Source organism: Pelophylax lessonae, assembly GCF_965119305.1.
Source record: "Pelophylax lessonae genome assembly, chromosome: 3".
In the NCBI taxonomy this organism is placed as follows: Eukaryota; Metazoa; Chordata; class Amphibia; order Anura; family Ranidae; genus Pelophylax; species Pelophylax lessonae.
Genome location: NC_138770.1, coordinates 19476907 through 19501225, shown reverse-complemented (window position 1 = coordinate 19501225; position 24319 = coordinate 19476907). Strand labels below are relative to the sequence as shown.

At 44.7% G+C, this 24319-nt stretch overlaps 4 protein-coding genes across 4 annotated transcripts in view; 1 reads left to right on the top strand and 3 right to left on the bottom strand.

The window, feature by feature from the left end:
* LOC309550239 (uncharacterized protein) overlaps positions 1–24319 on the bottom strand; it is a gene marked incomplete at both ends in the record, with an annotated part of 1760330 nt that overhangs the window by 283980 nt on the left and 1452031 nt on the right.
* Positions 1–24319, bottom strand: part of LOC309548816 (uncharacterized protein) — a 530695-nt gene that overhangs the window by 438248 nt on the left and 68128 nt on the right. The window lies entirely within an intron of this gene.
* The window catches only part of LOC309548808 (gastrula zinc finger protein XlCGF66.1-like), a 137350-nt gene that overhangs the window by 68204 nt on the left and 44827 nt on the right, over positions 1–24319 (top strand). The window lies entirely within an intron of this gene.
* LOC309548809 (uncharacterized protein) overlaps positions 933–24319 on the bottom strand; it is a gene marked incomplete at both ends in the record, with an annotated part of 57088 nt that continues 33701 nt past the window's right edge. The window contains 3 exons of the mRNA XM_082248750.1: positions 933–2111; positions 6304–6377; positions 6494–6617. Of these exons, the coding sequence (XP_082104876.1) occupies positions 933–2111; positions 6304–6377; positions 6494–6617 (1377 nt within the window). The remainder of the gene's footprint in view (positions 2112–6303; positions 6378–6493; positions 6618–24319) is intronic.

Sequence of the window (24319 nt, the reverse complement as noted above, 5' to 3'; positions counted from 1 at the left end):
TTTCATTTGGAGATTTGGATACATCCGAATCTAGGAATAATCAAAAAAATTGTCGGAATTTGTATTCGCAACAAATTTCACGTGTCTAACACTTAATGGCCACCCGCTAACAGCTGGGCTCCCAGCCAATACAAATAGGCGCCGATGGCAGGGCCCACTCTCCAGGCATGGATCCTCTACATATGTGTGCCATAACACCACCCCGCTGATAGCTGGGGACTCAATGACCACTCGGGACATCCTGGAAGACTTATGGATACCAAAGGAAGCTCCTGACATCCCACACAGCTGCCCAGCACCAGACCCGCCCACCAATACTTCCAATAGGTAGGAAAACTTCATACAAAAATGGCCCTATAAGTGAGGAGGACAAAAAAAAGGAACACAGCCATTGGCTTATCCTGAACATTTATGGGGGTGGGGTCTTATGGGGGAGGAACGAGGGCGGGGCTACCCAAACATATGCTGCCATGGACATCTGTCAGGAAAGCACATTATGGCCACTAGATGGAACTGACCATTATAGGAAATCCCATTTCTCCATGACTGGGGGATTGCGGGTCACATTTCATCAACACATTTATAACAACCAGATCTGTAAGTGTTTGTGAAATCTTCCCGCAAAAAATGTACTCAGCCAATGAAAGGTAAGGACTCCATTTTTATTTTTCTCCTGCTATCAATGGCCAACACAGTACAACACTTCATCCATGTCGTTGGTGATCTCTGATCTCCTTATGAAGTGTTTCTTACATGATAAAGGACAGCCATGGAGTATATCTGAGGTGTATATCAGGGTGTGCTTCTTCCCCACATGTCCACCAACATTCATTTAGAAGACATTTCCCGCACTCAAGGCACAAATACACCTGGAGGGTTGTGTGGGATCCCTGATGTACAGGAAGACAGGACTTCAGTGAGGAATAATTCCCTCACTCAGGACAGGAAAGTGGTTTCTCCCCCATGTGAGATCTCTGATGTCTGTAAAGATGAGACTTCTTTGAAAAACATTTCCCGCACTCCGGACAGGAATATGGCTTCTCCCCCCTGTGCAATCTCTGATGTGAGGAAAGAGTGGACTTCTGTGAAAAACATTTCCCGCATTCAGGACAGGAATATGGCTTTTTCTCCTTGTGAGATTTCTGATGTGTGGAAAGATTGCCCTTCTGTGTAAAACATTTCCCGCACTCAGGACAGGAATACGGCTTCTCACCGGTGTGCAATCTCTGATGCCTGGAAAGAGCAAAGTTCTTTGAAAAACATTTCCCGCAATCAGGACAGGAATACGGCTTCTCGCCGGTGTGCAATCTCTGATGTGTGGAAAGATGGGACTTGCGTGAAAAACATTTCCCACACTCAGGACAGGAATACGGCTTCTCACCGGTGTGCAATCTCTGATGTGTGGAAAGATGGGACCTGCGTGAAAAACATTTCCCACACTCAGGACAGGAATACGGCTTCTCACCAGTGTGCGATCTCTGATGTGTAGAAAAAGCGGACGTCTGTGCAAAACATTTCCCGCACTCAGGACAGGAATACGGCTTCTCACCAGTGTGCGATCTCTGATGCGTGGAAAGAGCAGACTTGCATGAAAAACATTTCCCGCATTTAGGACAGGAATACGGCTTCTCACCAGTGTGCAATCTCTGATGCGTGGAAAGAGTAGACTTGCATGAAAAACATTTCCCGCACTCAGGACAGGAATACGGCTTCTCACCAGTGTGCGATCTCTGATGTGTGGAAAGATAGGACTTCTGTGCAAAACATTTCCCACACTCAGGACAGGAATATGGCTTCTCACCGTTGTGCGATCTCTGATGTCTAGAAAGAGCGAAGATCTCTGCAAAACATTTCCGGCACTCAGGACAGGAATACAGCTTCTCACCAGTGTGAAATCTCTGATGTCTGTAAAAATGGGACTTTCCTGAAAAACATTTCCCACACTCAGGACAGGAATAAGGCTTCTCACCTGTGTGCAATCTCTGATGTGTGGAAAGAGTGGATTTCCGTAAAAAACATTTCCCGCACTGAGGACAGGAATACGGCTTCTCACCAGTGTGAGATTTTTTATGCATATTAAGATTGCTTTTCAAACAGAAACTCTTCCCGCACTCAGAACAGGAAAACCTCTTATCTGTTGGAAGGACGGCACCATCCCTCACAGTCTGAGGTTCCTCAGGATAAGAGGAATACGATGGTCCGGCACCGTCCCTCACAGTCTGAGGTTCCTCAGGATAAGAGGAATACGATGGTCCGGCACCGTCCCTCACAGTCTGAGGTTCCTCAGGATAAGAGGAATACGATGGTCCATCTACATTGTGTGGTCCCGGATGGACATTTGAGGTTGCCGGGTTTTCTCCTGGACTATACTGTGTGATGTCCTCATCTTCTACTTTACAGTCTGGAGACAAAGTGAGACAATCCTCTGAGGTTTTCCTCATCTCCCGTCCATGTACTAAAATAGAAATACAAAGATTATTACTAGACATCAGCAGATTGGTTCCCCTAAGCCAGGACTCCGCCCACATCAGCCAGCTTTGTCTCTGAGGATCTTACAATTCCCCCCTCAAGGTAATTAGTAAATGGGTCCTCTGATCTCCTACCAGTTCATTTCTTTATTCATGGACCTTAGTCAGAGAGTGAGGAAACAACGAGAACTGTCTTTTATAGGAGTGACAGTGATGAGGGGATTATAGGATGAGTGCCCCCTCCCCCTCTATCACTCATTGCCATTCTCCCAACACAAGAAGTCCTGCACTTCCTTATTTAGTCTATGATTTAGCCATGAATAACAGCGGGGCTGAGCCCCACCAGAGGTCAGAGAGTGAGGATGGGGGGAGAACAACCAAGATGAAGACTGGACTGATCCTGAAGACCACCATCATTGGGTTACTGATTCCTCCCTCATTATCACTTTCTGTTTAAGGTTCCAAAGTTGGAGGATGTTATCACATTATTATCAACATGTAAAAGTCTGTCCTTCAATCAAATCATCAGATATAAAATGTGATATAAAATAAATAATAAATCGGTACAATCATGTAGTGTAAAGAATGGTGTATAAATATTCACAGAAACATTCACCCAATGGCAGCTTACATTCAGAAAGTTTCTTTCACTAAACACAAAAACAAATAAAAAAGCAAATAAAATGCAGCGCCAAAAAAATAAATTTCTTCCCCCAAATCTGTAGACAATAAGTGGGAAATAATTTCCCTCCTCTCCTCCTTCCTCTACGGTATGTATGGGGGGGGAGGTGATAGGAAATATGGGCGGAGCCTGCACAGGGACGTCCCATCTTGGCCATCCCAGGGAAGGGGTATCTGAATGAAGGATCACATTGTGAAGCTTGTTTAGTCCGCACTGCTCAAGTCCCGGCTTTGTAATTCTATCATCTTGGATTTTAATGTTGAATAAAGCAGATAGACGGAGAGCACTAGAGGGGGGTTATTTTCTACCCTCCCCCCCATATATACCGTGGGGGAAGAGGAAGGAGGAGAGGAGTGAGCGATATCCCTAGAGGGGGAAGGGATCTGTGGGACTCGCTGGTAACACAGGAGTCAGATGGTAAGGTGAGTGGAAGTGACCACCAGCACCTTTCTCATCTGCAATTTCTGCACTCGCACTTTATCATTTATATTGGCCCTGACTGATGACATTTCTATCCTCTTATTGGACGATCACATTACTATTTATTCATTTCCTGACACTGTTTAATAGATTTCATATTTTTGAATTGTAAGTCTGATTGTTACACGGCGCGGTGATATCGCACAGATTGGATTATTATTTCCCACTTATTGTCTACAGATTTTGGGGAAGAAATTTATTTTCATTTTCACTTGATTTCTTATTAGATATAAAATGTCCAGCTGGTAGGAAATGGGCGTAACAAAGAGAATCCGTATTATGTGTATACAGTATCTCACAAAAGTAAGTACACCCCTAACATGTTTGTAAATATTTTATTCTATCTTTTCATGTGACAACACTGAAGAAATTAAACTTTGCTACAATGTAAAGTAGTGAGTGTACAGCTTGTATAACAGTGTCAATTTGCTGTTCCCTCAAAATAACTCAACACAGAGCCATTAACGTCTAAACCGCTGGCAACAAAAGTAAGTACACCCCTAAGTGACAATGTCCAAATTGGGCCCAATTAGCCATTTTCCCTCCCTGGTGTCATGTGACTCGTTAGTGTTACAAGTTCTCAGGTGTGAATGGGGAGCAGGTGTGTTAGATTTGGTGTTATCGCTCTCACTCTCTCATACTGGTCACTGGAAGTTCAACATGGCACCTCATGGCAAAGAACTCTCTGAGGATCTGAAAAAAAGAATTGTTGCTCTATATAAAGATGGCATAGACTACAAGAAGATTGCCAAGACCCTGAAACTGAGCTGCAGCATGGTGGCCAAGACCATACAGTGGTTTAACAGGACAGGTTCCACTCAGAACAGGCCTCGCCATGATCGACCAAAGAAGTTGAGTGCATGTGCTCAGTGTCATATCCAGAGGTTGTCTTTGGGAAATAGACGTATGAGTGCTGCCAGCATTGCTGCCGAGGTTGAAGGGGTGAGGGGTCGGCCTGTCAATGCTCAGACCATACGCCGCACACTGCATCAAATTGGTCTGCATGGCTGTCATCCCAGAAGGAAACCTCTTCAAAAGATGATGCACAAGAAAGCCCGCAAGCAGTTTGCTGAAGACAAGCAGACTAAGGACATGGATTACTGGAACCATGCCCTGTGATCTGATGAGACCAAGATAAACTTATTTGGTTCAGATGGTGTCAAGTGTGTGTGGTGGCAACCAGGTGAGGAGTACAAAGACAAGTGTGTCTTGCCTACAGTCAAGCATGGTGGTGTGAGTGTCATGGTCTGGGGCTGCATGAGTGCTGCCAGCACTGGGGAGCTACAGTTCATTGAGGGAACCATGAATGCCAACATGTACTGTGACATACTGAAGCAGAGCACGATCCCCCTCCCTTCAGAGACTGGGCTGCGGGGCAGTATTCCAACATGATAACGACACCAAACACACCTCTAAGATGACCATTGCCTTGCTAAAGAAGCTGAGGGTAAAGGTGATGGACTGGACAAGCATGTCTCCAGACCTAAACCCTATTGAGAATCTGTGAGGCATCCTCAAATGGAAGATGGAGGAGCGCAAGGTTTCTAACATCCACCAGCTTCGTGATGTTGTCATGAAGGAGTGGAAGAGGACTCCAGTGGCAACCTGTGAAGCTCTGGTGAACTCCATGCCCAAGAGGGGAAAATAATGGTTGCTCACAAAATATTTACACTTTGGGCCCAATTTGGACATTTTCACTTAGGGGTTTACTCACTTTTGTTGCCAGCGGTTAAGACATTAATGGCTGTGTGTTGAGTTATTTTGAGGGGACAGCAAATTGACACTGTTATACAAGCTGTACACTCACTACTTTACATTGTAGCAAAGTGTAATGTCTTCAGTGTTGTCACATGAAAGGATAGAATAAAATATTTCCAAAAATGTGAAGGGAGTACTTACTTTTGTGAGATAGTGTAGCGGTGGGTAGAGGAGATAGAGCAGAAGTCTGTAATACAACATAGAGTATATAGTGGAGGGGTCAGGACTCATAATATTGGTATTCAGTAATCAGTGGTGGATTACATGTATTTATGTCATGTATGTATTTAGTGCTAGTGACCCACCTATGCTGATCTCTGTAGGAGTGTCCTCCTCTATAAATGTCCCCGTTATTCCATCCTCCTCCATAGACTGCTGATCATCCCTCACATACGTCTCTTCTTCTTCTGCTTTAACCTCAAATTCTATATCGATTGGATCTCCACTCTAAACCAAGAAAATTAGAGAGAATATCATCTGTAGGTTATAAGCTTTATTATTGTGATATTATAAAAAAAAAAAAAAAACACATCCTCCCCAGAAGTCCATGTTCTAGATACTCCAATCCTCCAACCTTGTAACATTGAGGGATGGTGTGACCTTCCTGTGTGGAATCCCGGGAATACAGAGGACGGGGACATCTCTCTGGTGGGTTTCTGTAGCTGGATGACTCCACCATGGTGTCCTGGTACAGATATTTGTGTTCTTTTAGAATCTCTGACTCCTTCATCACCCCATCCTCATCATCCTCCTCTTTTATCTCTTCTTTAACCTCACCTTTAGAATCTCTCAGGTTTCCACTCTGAATATATAATAAAAATGACATCAATGGTAACAATCCAGATAATGTACAGATCCTAATGATACTATCAGTGATTGTTCCTCATCTACCTGATGATGGTGGGGGATGGTGTGATCTTCCTGTGTGGAATCCCGGGAATACAGAGGACGGGGACATCTCTCTGGTGGGTTCCCATTACTGGATCCATCTGTAGGAAACACACACACTGACTGAATACATTGTTTCTATGTGTTTATCAGATGATGGGGGATCTAGGTGAACCCTCCGTACTGCTCTCTCCTTTACAATAAAGTCTCCTCTTACCCGGTGATGTGAGGGGCGGCTGATTCTCCATCATGACATCCTTGTAGAGATCCTTGTGTCCTTCTAAATACTCCCACTCCTCCATGAAGAAATAGACAGTGACATCCTGACACCTTATAGGAACCTGACACACACAATGATACAGTCACCATCCAGACACATCCCTTGTCTGTTACTGGATAATGTCCCAGAATTCCCAGCACCGCTCACCTCTCCTGTCAGCAGATGGACCATCATGGTGGTCAGTTCCAGGATCTTCTGCTCTCTGTTCCTCTCAGGTATCAGAGAACGAGGTGGAGGCACCATGGTGGGGCTCTGGGTCCTGCTCCATCCTCCTGAGATTGGCTCTCCAGTAGACTCCTTCACTACAACACAATCCTACAGATCAGGAGAAAGATAAACCAATATCAATCATCTGACATCATCTACATGTCTAAAATAAGAACATGGTCTATTGACCAGACTAGATAAGAGTGATGTCATGTGACCTCCCAGAATCCTCCTCACCTCTCCAGTCAGGTCTGTGTTTTATTAATAGAGATAAGAGTGATGTCATGTGACCTCCCAGAATCCTCCTCACCTCTCCGATCAGCAGGTAGATAATCTCCAGGGTGTGGCTTAATAACCTCTCAGTCATGTGACTCCGATCCTCCTCCATCCTCATTGGTGTGGTCATGTGATCTATGCAGGTTTCTCTGTAGATGGATAATGAAGAATTATCTGGATTGCATTGGTTGGACAATATTAGGATGGGGATATAAGGGGTTATAGGCGGGTTGCCCCCGGTGGGAATTGGAACATGTAGATTGGGTTAATTAGGGGGATCTTTTTATAAAGAGTGGTCACAGGTTCTCTGAGACAATCAAGACCAATGCAGAGCCCATAGCCCTTGATTGGACAGGAGGAGGGACAGTCCACTGCCAGAGTGTAGGGGAGTAGAGAAGAGTGTCGGTATTGAGGGATCAGAGGATCGGATAAGTAAAAGTGCATTTACTGGTTCCCTACACCAAAATGACCATGTAACCCTTGAAGAGGGGCTGCCCCCATTATACGAGGGTTAAATGCTCATTTGGGTTTTGGTAATTTTTTGTTTCCCCAGAGATGGGCTTTAAACAAAATAACATTCTCACACACAATAAAATCTGTATATTGAAACTTGTAAAAACAAAGCCCCCCCCCCCCCACACACAATTATGTCAACCCTTAAAACTCTGTGTTCCCATGAAATGGTAACTAAATTCACTACTCAACATGGTGCAAAGACAAGGCTATAAAAGCTCCTACAGGTCATTCGTTTAGAGAAACCCGGTAATAATGGCCCCAGAATCATTTCTCTCACTCTAGTGTGCGGCCAATACCCCCTTTGTGACAGCGTAATATAAATGACAGGTCCTCTTTAATCACTTTAACCCCCGGAAGATTTTACCCCCTTCCTGACCAGGGGGTATTTTTTGCGATTCGGCACTGCGTGATTTTAACGGGCAATTGCGCAGTCGTGCGACGCTGTACCTAAACAAATTTGACGTCCTTTTTTTGCCACAAATAGAGCTTTCTTTTGGTGGTATTTGATCACCTCTGCGATTTTTTGATCATGCGCTATAATCAAAAAAAGAGCGACAATTTTGCAAAAATAACAATATTTTTCACATTTTTTTATATGAAATTACCCAAGAAAATGTAAAAATCTAATTTTTAAAAATTTTTTGGCCAATTTGTTTTCTGCTACCTATGTTTGGTAAAAAAAAAAAAAAATCACAATAACCGTATTTTAATTGGTTTGCGCAAAAGTTATTGCGTTTACTAACTAAGGGAAAGATTTTTGTCATTTTTGTTGTTTTTTTTTTTAAGTTATGGCAGCCATCTGCGATTTTTTTTTTTTGCGGGACTGCGACATTGCGGTGGACAGATCGGACCCTTGACATTTTTGACACTTTTGGGGGTACCAGTGACATTACTAGAGTAATCAGTGTTATACATATGCACTTTTACTGTAAAAATGACACTGCCAGGGAAGGGGTTAACTTTATTAGAGATGCAGTGACTATGTGTGTCACTAGGGGCGTGATTCTTACTGTGCAGGGATGTGGCTGTGTGTGTAACAGCACAGATCAACGGTCCTACATAGCAGGACCGTTAGATCAGTGCTTTTTCACAGGGAAGAATGACAGGCGGCTTTGTTTACATTAGCCGCCTGCCTTTCTCCCTTCACAGCGGACGATCGCGAGTGACCGGCGGACATCGGGTCCGCCGGTCACACGCATGGAGGTGTCCGTGAACGAGCCGAGGCGGGAGCGCGCCTCCAGCGATGCACGCTCGCCCGCTATTGGCTCCCAGGCTAGTGACGTACCGGTACATCACTATGCCTGGCCGGGGCTGACCGTCGCAATATATGTGCTTGCGGCGGTCGGCAACCGGTTAAGGAGACATTAGGGGTTTATTAGACCTCCAAAGTCACCTATGGACCCCAGTGAAGCTGATGAAGTACAGATTGGGATCAACCAGCTTCATCCCTGACCACAGTGACCGGGGAACAATGGCACTAAACCTGGAAGTGATGAAATGCTCATCTCTTCAGCATTCATTCACCAGAGAAGAGATCTGAGAACTGATCACCCTCAACTCCATCCACCATGCTGATCCTGGGCCTACAGGAGGGGCAGACACATGGTTAATATAGTGAAGCATGGAGATATTTGTATCTTCAGAGGAAGGGTGTGAAAGGGCAAATTTCAGGAGAACTCAAATCTCATCCCTCTTTACAAGAGACTGCTAAGGTGAGAAGATGATTGGTGAGAAAGGTGACAAATCTCCAGAATAATCTCAAGATAATTTTTCGACCCTGAAGGGGTTGATCTAGCTTTCCACACTATATATGTGCGTATCATCATCTGCTGGAGATAAACAGTGACTATGGAGGAAGAGGACGGACGTGACGGGGGGGTTACTGGGTGTAAATAGAAAATAAGATCTTATTACCTCCTCTACTGCCACTTCCAGCAATGTCTCCTCTCTCCTTTGTGCCACATGGAACTTGTGTCTGTACCTGCCATCACTTCCTGTCTTCCATAGAGACTTCCTCAGAGGAACTGCAGCCCCGAGAAACGTCTCGTAGTGCGAACACAGCCTTGTGTTGTATATCCTTATAGATGGCTCATCTCCACTCCCACCAAGGGGGGGGGGAGAAATATATTACTGCCTATTACCTTCACACGCTCACCCCCCCCCCCCCCTTTCCTGGCCAGGCAGGCTGCATGCTCGGATTAACAGTTTTGTATTTATTTCCCGGCTGACCTCACACAGTTTTTTTTTTTTGTTTCTTTGCTTTAAACACCTACTAGATTCAGAGTCTGGAATGTATATTTGGGGGACTCAAAATTTGGGGGTGTGAAAAAAGTCTTTACCACTTTCCGACCTCCCTATAGCAGTTTTATTGCTACAGGGCAGCCGTGCTGCTCAGAACCACGTATATAAACGTGATCCTGCACTTCCAGGTAGTATGCACAAGTGCGCGCTGCCAGCGGCTCACTACCACTGTGATTCTACACAGCAGGTCCCGCAGATGCGATGTCCTCCGACACCCGTTGATCGTTCGGTACACAGGCAGAGAATTGCAATCCATCTATGTAAACAAGGCAGTATCCGTTCTGTCAGTAGGGAAAGCATGGATCCTTGATTCCTGCAAAGCAGAGGCACTGATCCATGCCTTCCCCTAGTAAAAGCACCTCCCTCAATACACCAACACTGGCTAGGCACACATTTAACCATTTGATCGCCCCTTCCCAGCCAGTGTCATTAGTACAGTGACAGTGCATATTTTTAGCACTGATCATTGTATTGGTGTCACTGGTTCCCACAAAGTCTCAGTTAGTGTCTGATTTGTTCGCCACAATAAAGTCCCGCTGTAAGTCACCAATCACCGCTTTTACTAGTAAAAAAATAAAAATTCCATAAATATATCCCATAGTTTATAGACAAGAAATTTTTTGCGCAAACTTATTAAAATAAGTTTATTGAGATTTATTTTAAACAAAAAACATGTAGCAGAATACATATTGGCATAAATTGATGAATAAATTTAATTTTTTTACATTTTTATTGGATGTTTTATAGCAGAAAGTAAAAAATATTGTTTTGTCAAAAAATTTTTGTTTATAGCGCAAAAATGAAAAACCGCAGAGGTGATTAAATATCCCCAAAAGAAATCTCTATTTGTGGGGGAAAAAAGGACATTGACTTTATTTGGGTACAGCGTCGCACGACCGCGCAATTGACAGTTAACAACTTCAGCCCTGGAAGATTTACCCCCCTTCATGACCAGGCCATTTTTTGCGTTACTTTATTTGAAAATTTTGCGGTCATGCGACGCTGTACCCAGATAAAATCAATGTCCTTTTTTTCCCACAAATAGAACTTTCTTTTGGGGGTTATTTGATCACCTCTGCATTTTTTTATTTTTTGTGCTATAATCAAAAAATGACCGACAATTTAAAAAAAAATATATATATTTTTTACTTTCATGAGGGCGGCGCCTGTAAAAACAATCAAGTGGCTGAACAGACCATATGATTGTTTCTATGGTGCAGGGAATCACCGGCAGAAAAAGAAGATATGTGAATGATGCCTGTAGCTCCACCCATCATCCAGATATCTTCACTCAAAGTCCATGACGTCATATGAGGTCGTTGTGCGGGAAGTGGTTTAATACAGGAGAATAATGTCCGCGCCCCCCTAAGCCTCCGCTTATTTGTAGGGACATAAACCATTTGGAGTGCCAGAATCCCAATCTTCTTCTCATTGGTATAATGTCAAGGATTTTGCACACAGAGGAAATGAGCTTTTCAACGTTAGCAAGCATGTTGTGTGAAGGTCCTTCTTCATTATAATGACAATGTGGGGGAGAGAAATCCTCTGCACCTTCCTCCAGTACGGCATCAATATCCTCTCCATTCCCTCCTGTCTCTGCGTCATAAACTAGTGAAGATAACTCGCGAATATATCCCATTCTAGGTTGGTGCACATTATTCTGCTCACACAATCAGTGCAAGTCCAGCTGGTCACTGAGGCATCAAAAGAAACTTGAATGGACAACCATGCTCCAACAAAATACTCCTTTATTAGAATATTTTCAGAAGTGACAACATGGCAGGAGAGATGAGACTGTCAACGCGTTTCACACTACAAGCATTTAGTCACAGCAAACCCGCCATACTGCTTTCTCTCTATTTAAACATACAACATCAATTGCCATATTAATTAATATTTAAGCTGAACATCATAGACATGTGCAGAATGGAAACATTTGTTTTATTTCGGATAAATCGGTTTAGCTATTTATTTCGCTTTCTTGAATTTGTTTAATTTCAAGCTTTCAGGGCAATTCGAATCGGTCGAAAATGTATCAAGCATTGTTGCTGGAGCAAAGGATTCCTCCTGGCACAGTCAGAGGCTTAAAGGTGACTGAATGTTCAAGCATGGCCTGAAGTGCTTGTTCTGAAGGTCCAAATGTCTGAGACCAAAGCTGTACCCTCCTATCAGAAGAGGAGCAACCAGGTCCCCATAAGATATGTATGGGTGGCACAATCTGAAAAAGACCGGTAAGCAACCTCTCCCCCAGAAGTGGAGCTCTTTGCTTACTATTTGGTTGAGGACTTTCTTTCTCTCTTCAATTCTTTCTGGACTTCAAGTTGGAACTGCAGGAGCAAACCTCTTTGGAGTTAGACACTGACTCTAGAACTGCAGTTTTCTTTCATTCGGCAGACATTTACTCTAAAGCAGGAGGCCGGACTAAATGCAGCTCATTGCTATCAAATGAAGCTAGCCCTTAAAGGATACAGTTTAAACTCTTGCAATGCAGACAAGATTGTCCCACTCATAGAATTATTCTTTTGGACAGAATCAATATTCTTCATCCCAACTTCCATTGCATTGGAAGAGAGGCAAAGGTTAAGGCAGGTTCACAGGCTACAACTGCAGACAGATATACCCCTTAGGGACAAGTCCAACACAAAGTTACCACCAGAAGACCCTAAACCCCCCAAGGACCCACCTAATCATTATTATTCAGAATACCCCTGAAGGACACAGCATCCCCCAATGGCAACTCCATGCATATGGCTAAGCTCATGAAGGCCACGTCAACCAAATAGGTGACTCATTATACTGGAAGACCTCTTCCTCTTCACAAGTGCCTAATCTGACATCCTGCAGTGCAGGTAGAAGTGTTCTGGTTGGGGTTTGAACTGAGCAACCCAGTGCTGCAAGGTGATGACCACTAAGACATTCTGCTGCTCTGCCCTTCTGATCAATTTGCACCACTCTTCTAGCACGAGCTTCTAGATTAAACATCATAGGGAAAAAAGGCAATGCACTGCTTTGGAAGTGCGAAAAAAAATTGTATTGCAGGTAACTCTGCAGGAAGGGAGGTACAAAAACCTGCTTATAGACCATCCTTATCTCCCTATTAGGAATTGTTTGAAGAGGGTTAAATTGGTCAGTTGACTGATCCTGCAAGGGAAAAGCTTGACATTGTCAGAGTTGAGACTCCTTGCACAGGGAGAGATGTAACAGACTCCTTTAGAGTGTATTGACTACCTGTGGCAACCTGTTGGTAGGTGTCATCTTCCTCCCTGGATGCCTGAACAAAGCAGGAAATTTATACCGGGTTTTGCCTGTCAAGCACCAAAGGCCCAGTCTACAGTGTGCATAATACATGGAGATCTGGAGAGGCTTAATAGAAAGTGTCCATTAGTCAGCTTCCCATACACCAGCTTTATGAGGCCTGCAGAAGGGCTGACAATCCAGGAACAGTATCAGTAAGGAAGACGCTGCCCCCTCCAGCTATAACCTGCATAGAGCAGCCACAGCATAGAGGGATTAGGCTGCAGCGGCACAAAGACCTGTCACAGTAAGAAATAAATCCATGATAAACAGACATGGTGCAAGGGAGAGCTCCATATTGTGTGGGAAAAAGAAATATATTACCTATATAATTGCTACTCAAGCTATGTAGTAATTTAGAAAAAAAAATAAATTTGCAATTCAAACTACGGGTGCTAAAGTCTCCTAAGCTGTCAAAAAGACAGTGTAACAGTTGTTTGATTGCTGGGTGAGAAAAACCCGTAAGGGGTTAATTACTGCTAAAGGAATACTGACACTGCAACTTCTCACATCAGAGCACCATCCCAGCAGGTGAATAATCAAACAGACCCTGCCATACAGATGTAGAGCCCTCCTAGGTAGGTGCTAGAATGAGTGGATATAGTTTTTGGTTTCTCTGCCTAACAGGGACACAGCTCATGCTGTCTTGATGTTTCACACTGATCCAATAGCCATGGAGTATATTGGACGGTGGGTGGAGTCCTGGCAGATGAGAGCATGGATGTCTGTACCAATGATGTTGAAGTATTTTTCTAATTTGTGTATGTTGTCTAGTATAAGGTGTTATTAAATGGACTATTTCTGTTTTTGGTTGTTTCAGGCCTCGGAACATAACTTCCTCTCTTCTGTGCTTATAAGTCCTATTATAAGCTTTTCGCAGTGTAGTCCGCGAATAGTCTCTAATAAGTAATCTCTTTCTAAGGGAGTCCACCTCCCGTTTAAAATCTTCGTCGCTTGAACAGATTCTATGCAATCTAAGATACTGGGAGTAGGGTATACTATGTACCGGGGGGTTTGGATGAAAGCTATTGCCATGTAAAACCGTGTTGCCGGCTGTCGGTTTTCTATAAAGTGTAGTTTCTATCCCGCCTTCTTCTTGTATAAGAATTTGTAAGTCTAAGATCACACTACTACACATATACAGTATCTCACAAAAGTAAGTACACCCCTCACATTTTTGTAAATATTTTATCCTATCTTTTCATGTGACAACACTGAAGAAATGACACTTTGCTACAATGTAAAGTAGTGAGTGTACAGCTTGTATAACAGTGTAAATTTGCTGTCCCCTCAAAATAACTCAACACACAGCCATTAATGTCTAAACCGCTGGCAACAAAAGTGAGTACGCCCCTAAATTAAAGTGTACGAATTGGGCACAAAGTGTAAATATTTTGTGTGGCCACCATTATTTTCCAGCACTGCCTTAACCCTCTTGGGCATGGAGTTCACCAGAGCTTCACAGGTTACCACTGGAGTCCTCTTCCTCTCCTCCATGATGACATCACAGAACTGGTGGATGTTAGAGACCTTGCGCTCCTCCACCTTCCGTTTGAGGATGCCCCACAGATGCTCAATAGGGTTTAAGTCTGGAGACATGCTTGGCCAGTCCATCACCTTTACCCTCAGCTTCTCTAGCAAGGCAGTGGTTGTCTTGGAGGTGTGCTTGGGGTCGTTATAATGTTGGAATACTGTCCTGCGGCCCAGTCTCTGAAGGGAGGGGATCATGCTCTGCTTCATTATGTCACAGTACATGTTGGCATTCATGGTTCCCTCAATGAACTGTAGCTCCCCAGTGCCGGCATCACTCATGCAGCCCCAGACCATGACACTCCCACCACCATGCTTGACTGTAGGCAAGACACACTTGTCTTTGTACTCCTCACCTGGTTGCCGCCACACACGCCTGACACCATCTGAACCAAATAAGTTCATCAGACCACAGCACATGGTTCCAGTAATTCATGTCCTTAGTCTGCTTGTCTTCAGTAAACTGTTTGTAGACTTTCTTGTGCATCATCTTTAGAAGAGGCTTCCTTCTGGGACAACAGCCATACAGACCAATTTGATGCAGTGTGCAGCGTATGGTCTGAGCACTGACAGACTGACCCCTCCCCCACCCCTTCAACCTCTGCAGCAATGCTAACAGCACTCATATGTCTATTTCCCAAAGACAACCTCTGGATATGATGCTGAGCATATGCAATAAACTTCTTTGGCTGATCATGGTGGCGAGGCCTGTTCTTAGTGGAACCTGTCCTGCTAAACCGCTGTTTGATCTTGGCCACTGGGCTGCATCTCAGTTTCAGGGTCTTGGCAATCTTCTTATAGCCTAGGCCATCCTTATGTAGAGCAACAATTGTTTTTTTCAGATCCTGAGAGAGTTCTTTGCCATGAGGTGCCATGTTGAACTTCCAGTATGAGAGAGTGAGAGCGATAACACCAAATTTACCACACCTGAGACCTTGTAACACTAATGAGTCACATGACACTGGGGAGGGAAAATGGCTAATTGGGCCCAATTTGGACATTGTCACTTAGGGGTGTACTCCCTTTTGTTGCCAGCAGTTTAGATATTAATGGCTGTGTGTTGAGTGATTTTGAGGGGGACAGCAAATTTACACTGTTATACAAGCTGTACACTCACTACTTTACATTGTAGCAAAGTGTAATTTCTTCAGTGTTGTCACATGAAAAGATAGAATAAAATATTTGCAAAAATTAGAGGGTGTACTTACTTTTGTGAGAGACTGTATATTTTATCTTGTACATAGGATCATCAGGACAGATACCTATATATACACAACAGATTTTGGTCTGATTTTCCCCCCTGTGTCTGCCCCAGGTCAGGTTAATTTGTTGGGGGTTCGAAGGAAGGCCGTGTGCTAGTAAGTCATGTTTGTATTTATTATGATGTACATAAATACAGATTATGTTCTATGTTTATGAAACACTAATATCGAGTCTGTTAATTTTAAGAGAAAACTGTCTGTACATCTTCATAGTCCTGAAGAAGCCTTGTGTGAAACGCGTTGACCAATGAACAGATGAAGATAGAGGAATATGATCCGAAGCAAACACAGTGACGTGCCTCCATCCCTAATGGTTAATGCAAACAGAAAACAGAGGTCGTGGGACTTTAAATGAGGCAGGTCACCAACTAAGGTATACAAAAATAGAATCTGAACGTAGTCAGTTATTATACATACAGTAATTGATACAAATGTTGGCATCAGTAACAAATATGATGCAGACATGTATACAAAAAAATCCATATAGTAAGGAGATTGTTATAATAGTAATAAGATATATTCAGTAATAAAGTACATGGCCGTCACTAAATGTTACATCTAAGTGAAGAAAGGAAATATCTATACCTACACGAACCTTATGATATATACCAACTTATCCTTATATATGTATGATGTACATGAGTGAAATTAGTAGGAGACATTGATCTCCTGTGTACGAGCTGAGCTCAGTTTGGGGCCAGTTTCCTCATTTTATTGAGATCTGGTTTTAGATAAATCAATAAATATTATTTTAGGATAAATCCATGTAGTTGTTATCTGTCTCATGCTTTGCCCTTAAAGTCCACACATATGACAGTGGTTCCTTGTGAACATCTGTAGGTTCCCATTTCTCTGAACAGATAGGATGTTGGGACTCTCAGGATAGCTCTGGTTTTTCTTCTCCTCTCCAAGTTCTCCAAATAAAACATAAAAACACATCCCCTAGACTGGTCATTGGAGACAACGAGCGGAAGAGTGTGTGCACCTGGCTGTGTGAAAATACCCTGTATCTGGCTGTGGAGGCCCAGGCAAACCAATATCCAAGCGGCTCCTGTGGGGGTACCGCTACGCAGAAAGCAAACCTTGCTTCAACAAACAGTTCTCTCCTCAGGACAGAAAAGAAGACAAAGGTAGGCGACTGCACCAAACTTTGATAAGATGCTGCAATGCACATCGATCACCCAGAGAGCAGAGTCCTCTCCATATGTTTTCCTTTTGGTTACTCCCTAGCAGCCCGCATGGCGTCTGCTCCCTTCTGCTGACCTCAAGACAAACATACTCACGTGTCCCGGACCTCTTCCACAGGGCAATCGATGCATCTGTAGGGCGACCCGGATCCCAGAGGCCGGAACACAACTGCTATATCTGGGTTGGGCACGCTTAGGAGACATGTGCAGAATGGAAACATTTGTTTCGTTTCGGATAGATTCGTTATGTTACTAATTTTGTTTTGTTATGGAATTCCTTTAGTTTGGTTTTGGAATTAGGTTACTTTTGTTTAGTTTTCATTAAATTTCTTTTAGTTTTCAGTAAAATTTGTTTAGTTTATTAATTTTCTAACGAATTTCAACTTTTCAGAACAATCGGAATTCCGATCGGTCAAAAAACGATCGACCGATTTGAATTCTGTGTGAAGAAGTAGCTGGTTGTTAAATGGGGGGCTGGCAATGAGTAAGCGACATCCCTAAGTCGTGAAACGCGTCTGCCTTTATGTCCTGCATCCACAGTGTGTTGTTCCAGTTTGCCTATTTGTTTGATGTGGAATAAATTTTACTCCAATTTTTGATTTATATCGGAGTGCGGTCATCTCTTCTTTTTTGCTTCATGTGATTCCGGATTGACGGATCCGACCAGCACCTGACATCCAGCCCACCTGGAGCGGTCTTTCCCCAATTGGATTTGGGCTGGGAAGCCAGCCACCCGCATCCTTAACAACCGATGACTCATCAGCTGTCAGCGGGCTTCCCCACTGACAGATGAATGGAAAGAAAACAATGCCGGCATTGCCAGGCCCTAGAAAAATGTTAAAAAAAACTATGTGGGGTTCCCCTCCCCCCCCAGTCTATACCAGGCCTACACCAAAATGTAAAAAAAAAAAAAAAAAAAAAAAAAGGACGTGGGGGTCCTCCAAAATCCATACCAGACCTTTACCTGACCATGCAGTTCGGCAGGTCAGGAGAGGGGGGATGAGGGAGTGCCCCCCCTCCTAACCCATACCAGACCACATGGCCTCAACATGGGGGGGGATGCTTTGGAGAAGCTCTCCCCTGCCACCCTCAAAGCACCTTTTCCCCATGTTGATGTGGTTGTGGGGGTCTTCAGGCAGGGGGCTTGTCGTAATCTTAAGGCCCTTTTAGCAAGGGGGCCTCCAGATCCCGCCCCCCCATGTGAATGAGTATTGGGACCATAGTACCTGTACCTATTCACCAAAAAAGTGGCAAAAAGTAATAAAAACACACACACAATTTTTGAAAAATCCTTTATTAAAAAATAAAATCCAGCCTCCCCCGATGTAGATCCGTCATCAATCACAACGCCCGCGACACCCGAAAAAATAAATTAAAAAAGACGCTCTCGCCGTCATGGAGGCCCTCTGCCTACTGCAGGTTCCCCGTTTCACATCTTTTATATAGGTAAGGGGCGGGGTCACCTGTCTACATCACCTGGTGGCACCACCCCTTCTGACGTCAGGACCCAGAATGCACCAGTCCATGACATCAGAAGGGGCAGTACTACCAGGTGATGTAGACAGGTGACCCCGCCCCTTACCTATGTAAGAAATGTCAATTGGAGGAGGAGCCTGCAGTAGTTATTTTTTTAATAAAGGATTTTTCAAAAATTGTGTGTGTGTTTTTACTACTTTGACACCTTTTTGGTGAATAGGTACAGGTACTATGGTCCCGATACTCATTCACATGGGGGGGGCGGGATCTGGGGGCCCCCTTGGTAAAAGGGGCTTTCATATTACAAGCCCCCTGCCTGCAGACCCCCACAAGGCCATGGTTGTAGGGAAGAGGCCCTTGTCCCCATCAACATGGGGACAAGGTACTTTGGGGTGGGGGGGGCAGAGCTTCCCCAAAGCACCCACCCCCCATGTTGAGGACATATGGCCTGGTATGGTTAAGGAGGGGGGGCCCTCACTCGTCCCTCCCACTCTCCTGACCTGCCGGGCTGCATGCCGGGATAAAGGGTCTGGTATGGATTTTAGGGGAGAACCCACGCTGGGTTTTTTTTTTCTTTCCTTTTGGCCCCGAAGGGCCTGGTATGGACTGGGGGGGCACGCCCTTTTTCTAATGCCGGCACTCTTTTCTTTCCATTCATCTGTCAGTGGGGAAGCCCGCTGACAGCTGATGAGTCATGGTTAGTAAGGATGCGGGCAGCCGGCTTCCCGGCTTGCTGCTTAACAACCAGCTTTTTCTTCACACAGAATTTGCATCGGTCGATCGTTTTTTTTTTACTGATCCGAATTTGAATCGCTCTAAAAAGTTGGAATTCGTTAGAAAATGAATAAACAAAACACATTTTAACAGGTTTCAACAAAATTCATTACAATTTCATTTGGAGATTTGGATACCTCCGAATCTAGGAATAACCAAAAATTTGTCGGAATTTGTATTCGCACCGAAACTAATTTTAACGTGTCTAACACTTAATGGCCACCCACTAACAGCTGGGCTCCAAGTCAATGCAAATGGCCGCCGATGGCGGGGCCCACTCTCCAGGCATGGATACTCTACATATGTGTGCCATAACACCACCCCGCTGATAGCTGGGGACTCAATGACCACTCGGGACATCCTGGAAGACTTCTGGATACCAAAGGAAGCTCCTGACATCCCGCACAGCTGCCCAGCACCAGACCCGCCCACCAATACTTCCAATAGGTAGGAAAACTTCATACAAAAATGGTCCTATAAGTGAGGAGGACAAAAAAGGAACGCAGCCATTGGCTTATCCTGAACATTTATGGCGATGGGGTCTTATGGGGGGAGGAACAAGGGCGGGGCTACTCAAACGTATGCTGCCATGGACATCTGTCAGGAAAGCACATTATGGCCACTAGATGGAACTGACCATTATAGGAAATCCCAATTCGCCATGACTGGGGGAATGCGGGTCACATTTCATCAACACATTTATAATAACCAGACCTGTAAGTGTTTGTGAAATCTTCCCGCACAAAATGTATTCAGCCAATGAAAGGTAAGGACTCCATTTTTATTTTTCTCCTGCTATCAATGGCCGACACGGGACAACACTTCATCCATGTCTTTGGTGATCTCTGATCTCCTTATGAAGTGTTTCTTACATGATGAAGATCAGCCATGGAGTATATCTGAGGTGAATAACAGGGTGTGCTTCTTCCCCACATGTCCACCAACATTCATATAGAAGACATTTCCCGCACTCAAGGCACCAATACACCTCCAGGGTTGTGTGTGACCCCTGATGTACAGGAAGACAGGACTTCAGTGAGGAACAATTCCCTCACTCAGGACAGGAAAGTGGCTTCTCCCTCATGTGAGATCTCTGATGTGTGGAAAGATGGGTCTTCTGTGCAAAACATTTCCCGCACTCAGGACAGGAATACGGCTTCTCACCAGTGTGAGATCTCTGATGTCTGGAAAGATGGGTCTTCTGTGCAAAACATTTCCCGCACTCAGGACAGGAATACGGCTTCTCACCTGTGTGAGATCTCTGATGTGTGGAAAGATCGGACTTCTGTGCAAAACATTTCCCGCACTCAAGACAGGAATACGGCTTTTCACCGGTGTGAAATTTATGATGTGTGGAAAGAGCGGACTTGCATGAAAAACATTTCCCACACTCAGGACAGGAATATGGCTTCTCACCTGTGTGAGATCTTTTATGCACATTAAGATTGCCTTTCAAATGGAAACTCTTCCCGCACTCAGAACAGGAGAACCTCTTATCTGTTGTAAGGACGGCACCGTCCCTCACAGTCTGAGGTTCCTCAGGATAAGAGGAATATAATGGTCCGGCACCGTCCCTCACAGTCTGAGGTCCCTCAGGAAAAGAGGAATACGATGGTCCGGAACTGTCCCTCACAGTCTGAGGTCCCTCAGGATAAGAGGAATACGATGGTCCGGCACTGTCCCTCACAGTCTGAGATTCCTCAGGATAAAAGGAATACGATGGTCCGGCACCGTCCCTCACAGTCTGAGGTTCCTCAGGATAAGAGGAATACGATGGTCCATCTACACTATGTGGTGCCGGATGGACATTTGAGGTAGCCGGGTTTTCTCCTGGACTATACTGTGTGATGTCCTCATCTTCTACTTTACAGTCTGGAGACAAAGTGAGACAATCCTCTGAGGTTTTCCTCATCTCCCGTCCATCTACTAAAATAGAAATACAAAGATTATTACTAGACATCAGCAGATTGGTTCCCCTAAACCAGGACTCCGCCCACATCAGACAGCTTTGTCTCTGAGGATCTTACAATTCCACCCTCAAGGTAACTAGTAAATGGGTCCTCTGATCTCCTACCAGTTCATTTCTTTATTCATGGACCTTAGTCAGAGAGTGAGGAAACAACGAGAACTGTCTTTTATAGGAGTGACAGTGATGAGGGGATTATAGGACGAGTGTCCCCCTCCCCCTCTATCACTCATTGCCATCTTCCCAACACAAGAAGTCCTGCACTTTCTTATTTAGTCCATGATTTAGTCATGAATAACAGAGGGGCTGAGCCCCACCAGAGGTCAGAGAGTGAGGATGGGGGGGAGAACAATAGAGTTGGGCGGACGGTTCGGGCCGAGCAAAAGTTTCAACTGCACATCGCCTGTTCACCCCTTTGGCAAACACCCAAATTTGCAGGTCATTCGGCAGGTGTTCCCCCACTAAATGCCCTGCAATACACTTTGGGCACAGTGAATAGCTGGTTGTTAAGGTACGAGGCCAGGAAGACAGTCGCCGCATCCTTAACAACTGATAAGTCATCAGCTGTCAATGGACTTCCTTACTGACAGCTGAATAAGAAAAAAAAATTGCCAGTAATAAAAGAGAAAAAAAAAAGTGTATGGGTCCCACCTGGTATGGATTTTAATGGGAACCCCAAAGTAAAGAAAAACTGTGGGGTCCCCCCCCAAAATCCATAATCGATCCTAATCCGAGCATAAAGCCTGGCAGGCCAGAAAAGGGGGGGCAAGCGAGTGCCCCCACCTCCAGAGCCCCACCAGGCCACATGCCCTTAACATGGCAGGTGGGTGCTTTGGGGAAGAGGGGGCTCTGCCCCCCCCTGCACCCCAAAGCACCTTGTCAATGGGGACAAGTGCCTCTAGCTCACAACCCTGTCCAGTGGTTGTGGGAGTCTGCAGGCAGGGGGCTTATCAGAATCTGGAAGCCTCCTTTAACAAGGGGACCCCCAGATCCCGCCCTGCCCATGTGAATACCCATTCGTCAAATAAGTGTAAAAATGAATAAAATCAGGAGACAGTTTTTGATAATTCCTTTGTTAAAATAAAAAAAAAAAAAAAAAAAAAAAAAAAAAACATTGTCCCCCTGATGTAAATCCATCGTTAATCATGATGCCGCCGCCACCGCCGAACTTTAAAAATAAAATAAAAATGATCCACTGTTAAATAAGGCAAACCACCAAATGCCTGGCTTGCTGTTTGACAGTTCTTATATAGGTAAAGGGCTGAACCACCTGGCAATGTCACCTGGTCGCACAGTCCCCCTTGTGATGTCACCGACTGGTGCATGCTTGGTCATTGATATTACAAGGGGCGATGCCAACTGGTAACCGCACCAGGTAGCTCCACCCCTTATCTATATAAGAACTGTCAAACGGCAAGCCAGGCATTTGGCAGTTTGTCTTAGTTGACAGCGGATCGTTTTTTTTTTTTTTTTTTTTTCTTTTTTCGAGTCCAGCGGTGGAGTCGGTGTTGTGATTGACAATGGGTTTACATCTGGGGGGGGGGGGGGGGAAGCACTGTTTTTTTATTTTTATTAAAGCAATTGTCAAAAACTGCCTACTCATTCACATGGGGGGACCAGGATCTGGGGGCTTTGTTAAAGGGGGCTTCCAGATTCCGATAAGCCACCTGCCAGGGTTGTGGGGAGGAGGCTCTTGTCCTCAGCAACATGGGGGGTGGGTGCTTTGGGTGGGGGTGCAGAGCCCCCCCCTTGCCCCAAAAAACCCACCCCCTATATTGAGGGTCATGTGGTCTAGTATGGTTTAGGAGGGGTGGCGCTCACTCGTTCCCCCTTTATTGACTTGCTGAGCTGCATGCTGGGATAATGGTATAGTATGGATTTGGGGGGGGGGACCCCCACTCCGTTTCCTTTTAATGTTGTTCTATTGCCGGCAATGGTATTGTATTGTCAGCAATTTAAAGTGGTTGTAAAGGCAGAAGGTGCATTCTATGCGTTAAGATAAAAAGCCTTGCGTGTGCAGCAGCCTCCCTCAGCCTCCATAATGCTTACCTGAGGCCCATCTCAATCCAGCTAGGTTGCAGGAGTGTCTCGGCTGTCTGAGACTCCCCCATCCTAATTGGCTGAGACAGCAGCGTGGCCCACTGGCTTCCGCTGCTGTTAATCAAATTTAGTGGGCCAATAAGGAGGGGGGATGGTGCCGGGCTGTGGCTCCGTGTCTGAATGAACACAGGGAGCTGCGGCTCAGCTCAGGTGTCCCCATAACAAGCTGCTTGCTGTGGGGGCACTTCTCAGGAGGGAGGGGCCAGTAGTGCCAAACAGGGACCAGAGAAGAGGAGAATCTGGTCTGTTCTGTGCAAAACCAACTACACAGAGGATGTCAGTATAACGTTTGTTATTTTTAACAAAGATGAAAAAAAAACGAGATTTTAGCATTACTTTAAATGTGAATTGACTCGTTTTTATCCTTATAAATGTCATTATTGCTGCAGCAGGTTCTATACATGGTACAGATGTGCCACTTTACAGGCAGGCTAAGGGGACCCCCCAGGCACTATATTTAAAAAAAATGTTATCATTTTTATTAGCATTTTTTTAAGCATCAATAAAATCACTGCGCCTGTAAAAACAAAACTTTTTTTTAAAAAAAATGAATTTTTGTAAAATCTCACCATAAAATTCCTTTCTCTGAGTCCTCCGACAGTCGCCGCCCCTCACAAAGTCTTCACCAATGGGTATTGACTTCCGCTCCGCAGGAGTAGCTAGGCATAAGACTTGTTAGAAACAAAAGCTTTTAGCATAGACACACCCATGGGGGCTGTCCCACTGGTCAATACCCCCCCTTCAGTAAGCCACCCCAACTCAGTTTGGTAGCATAGCAGTAAGTGTACAAGAAAAAACCCCAAAAGAGGGGCGGGGGCGGCGACTGTCGGAGGACTCAGAGAAAGGAATTTTATGGTAAGATTTTACAAAAATT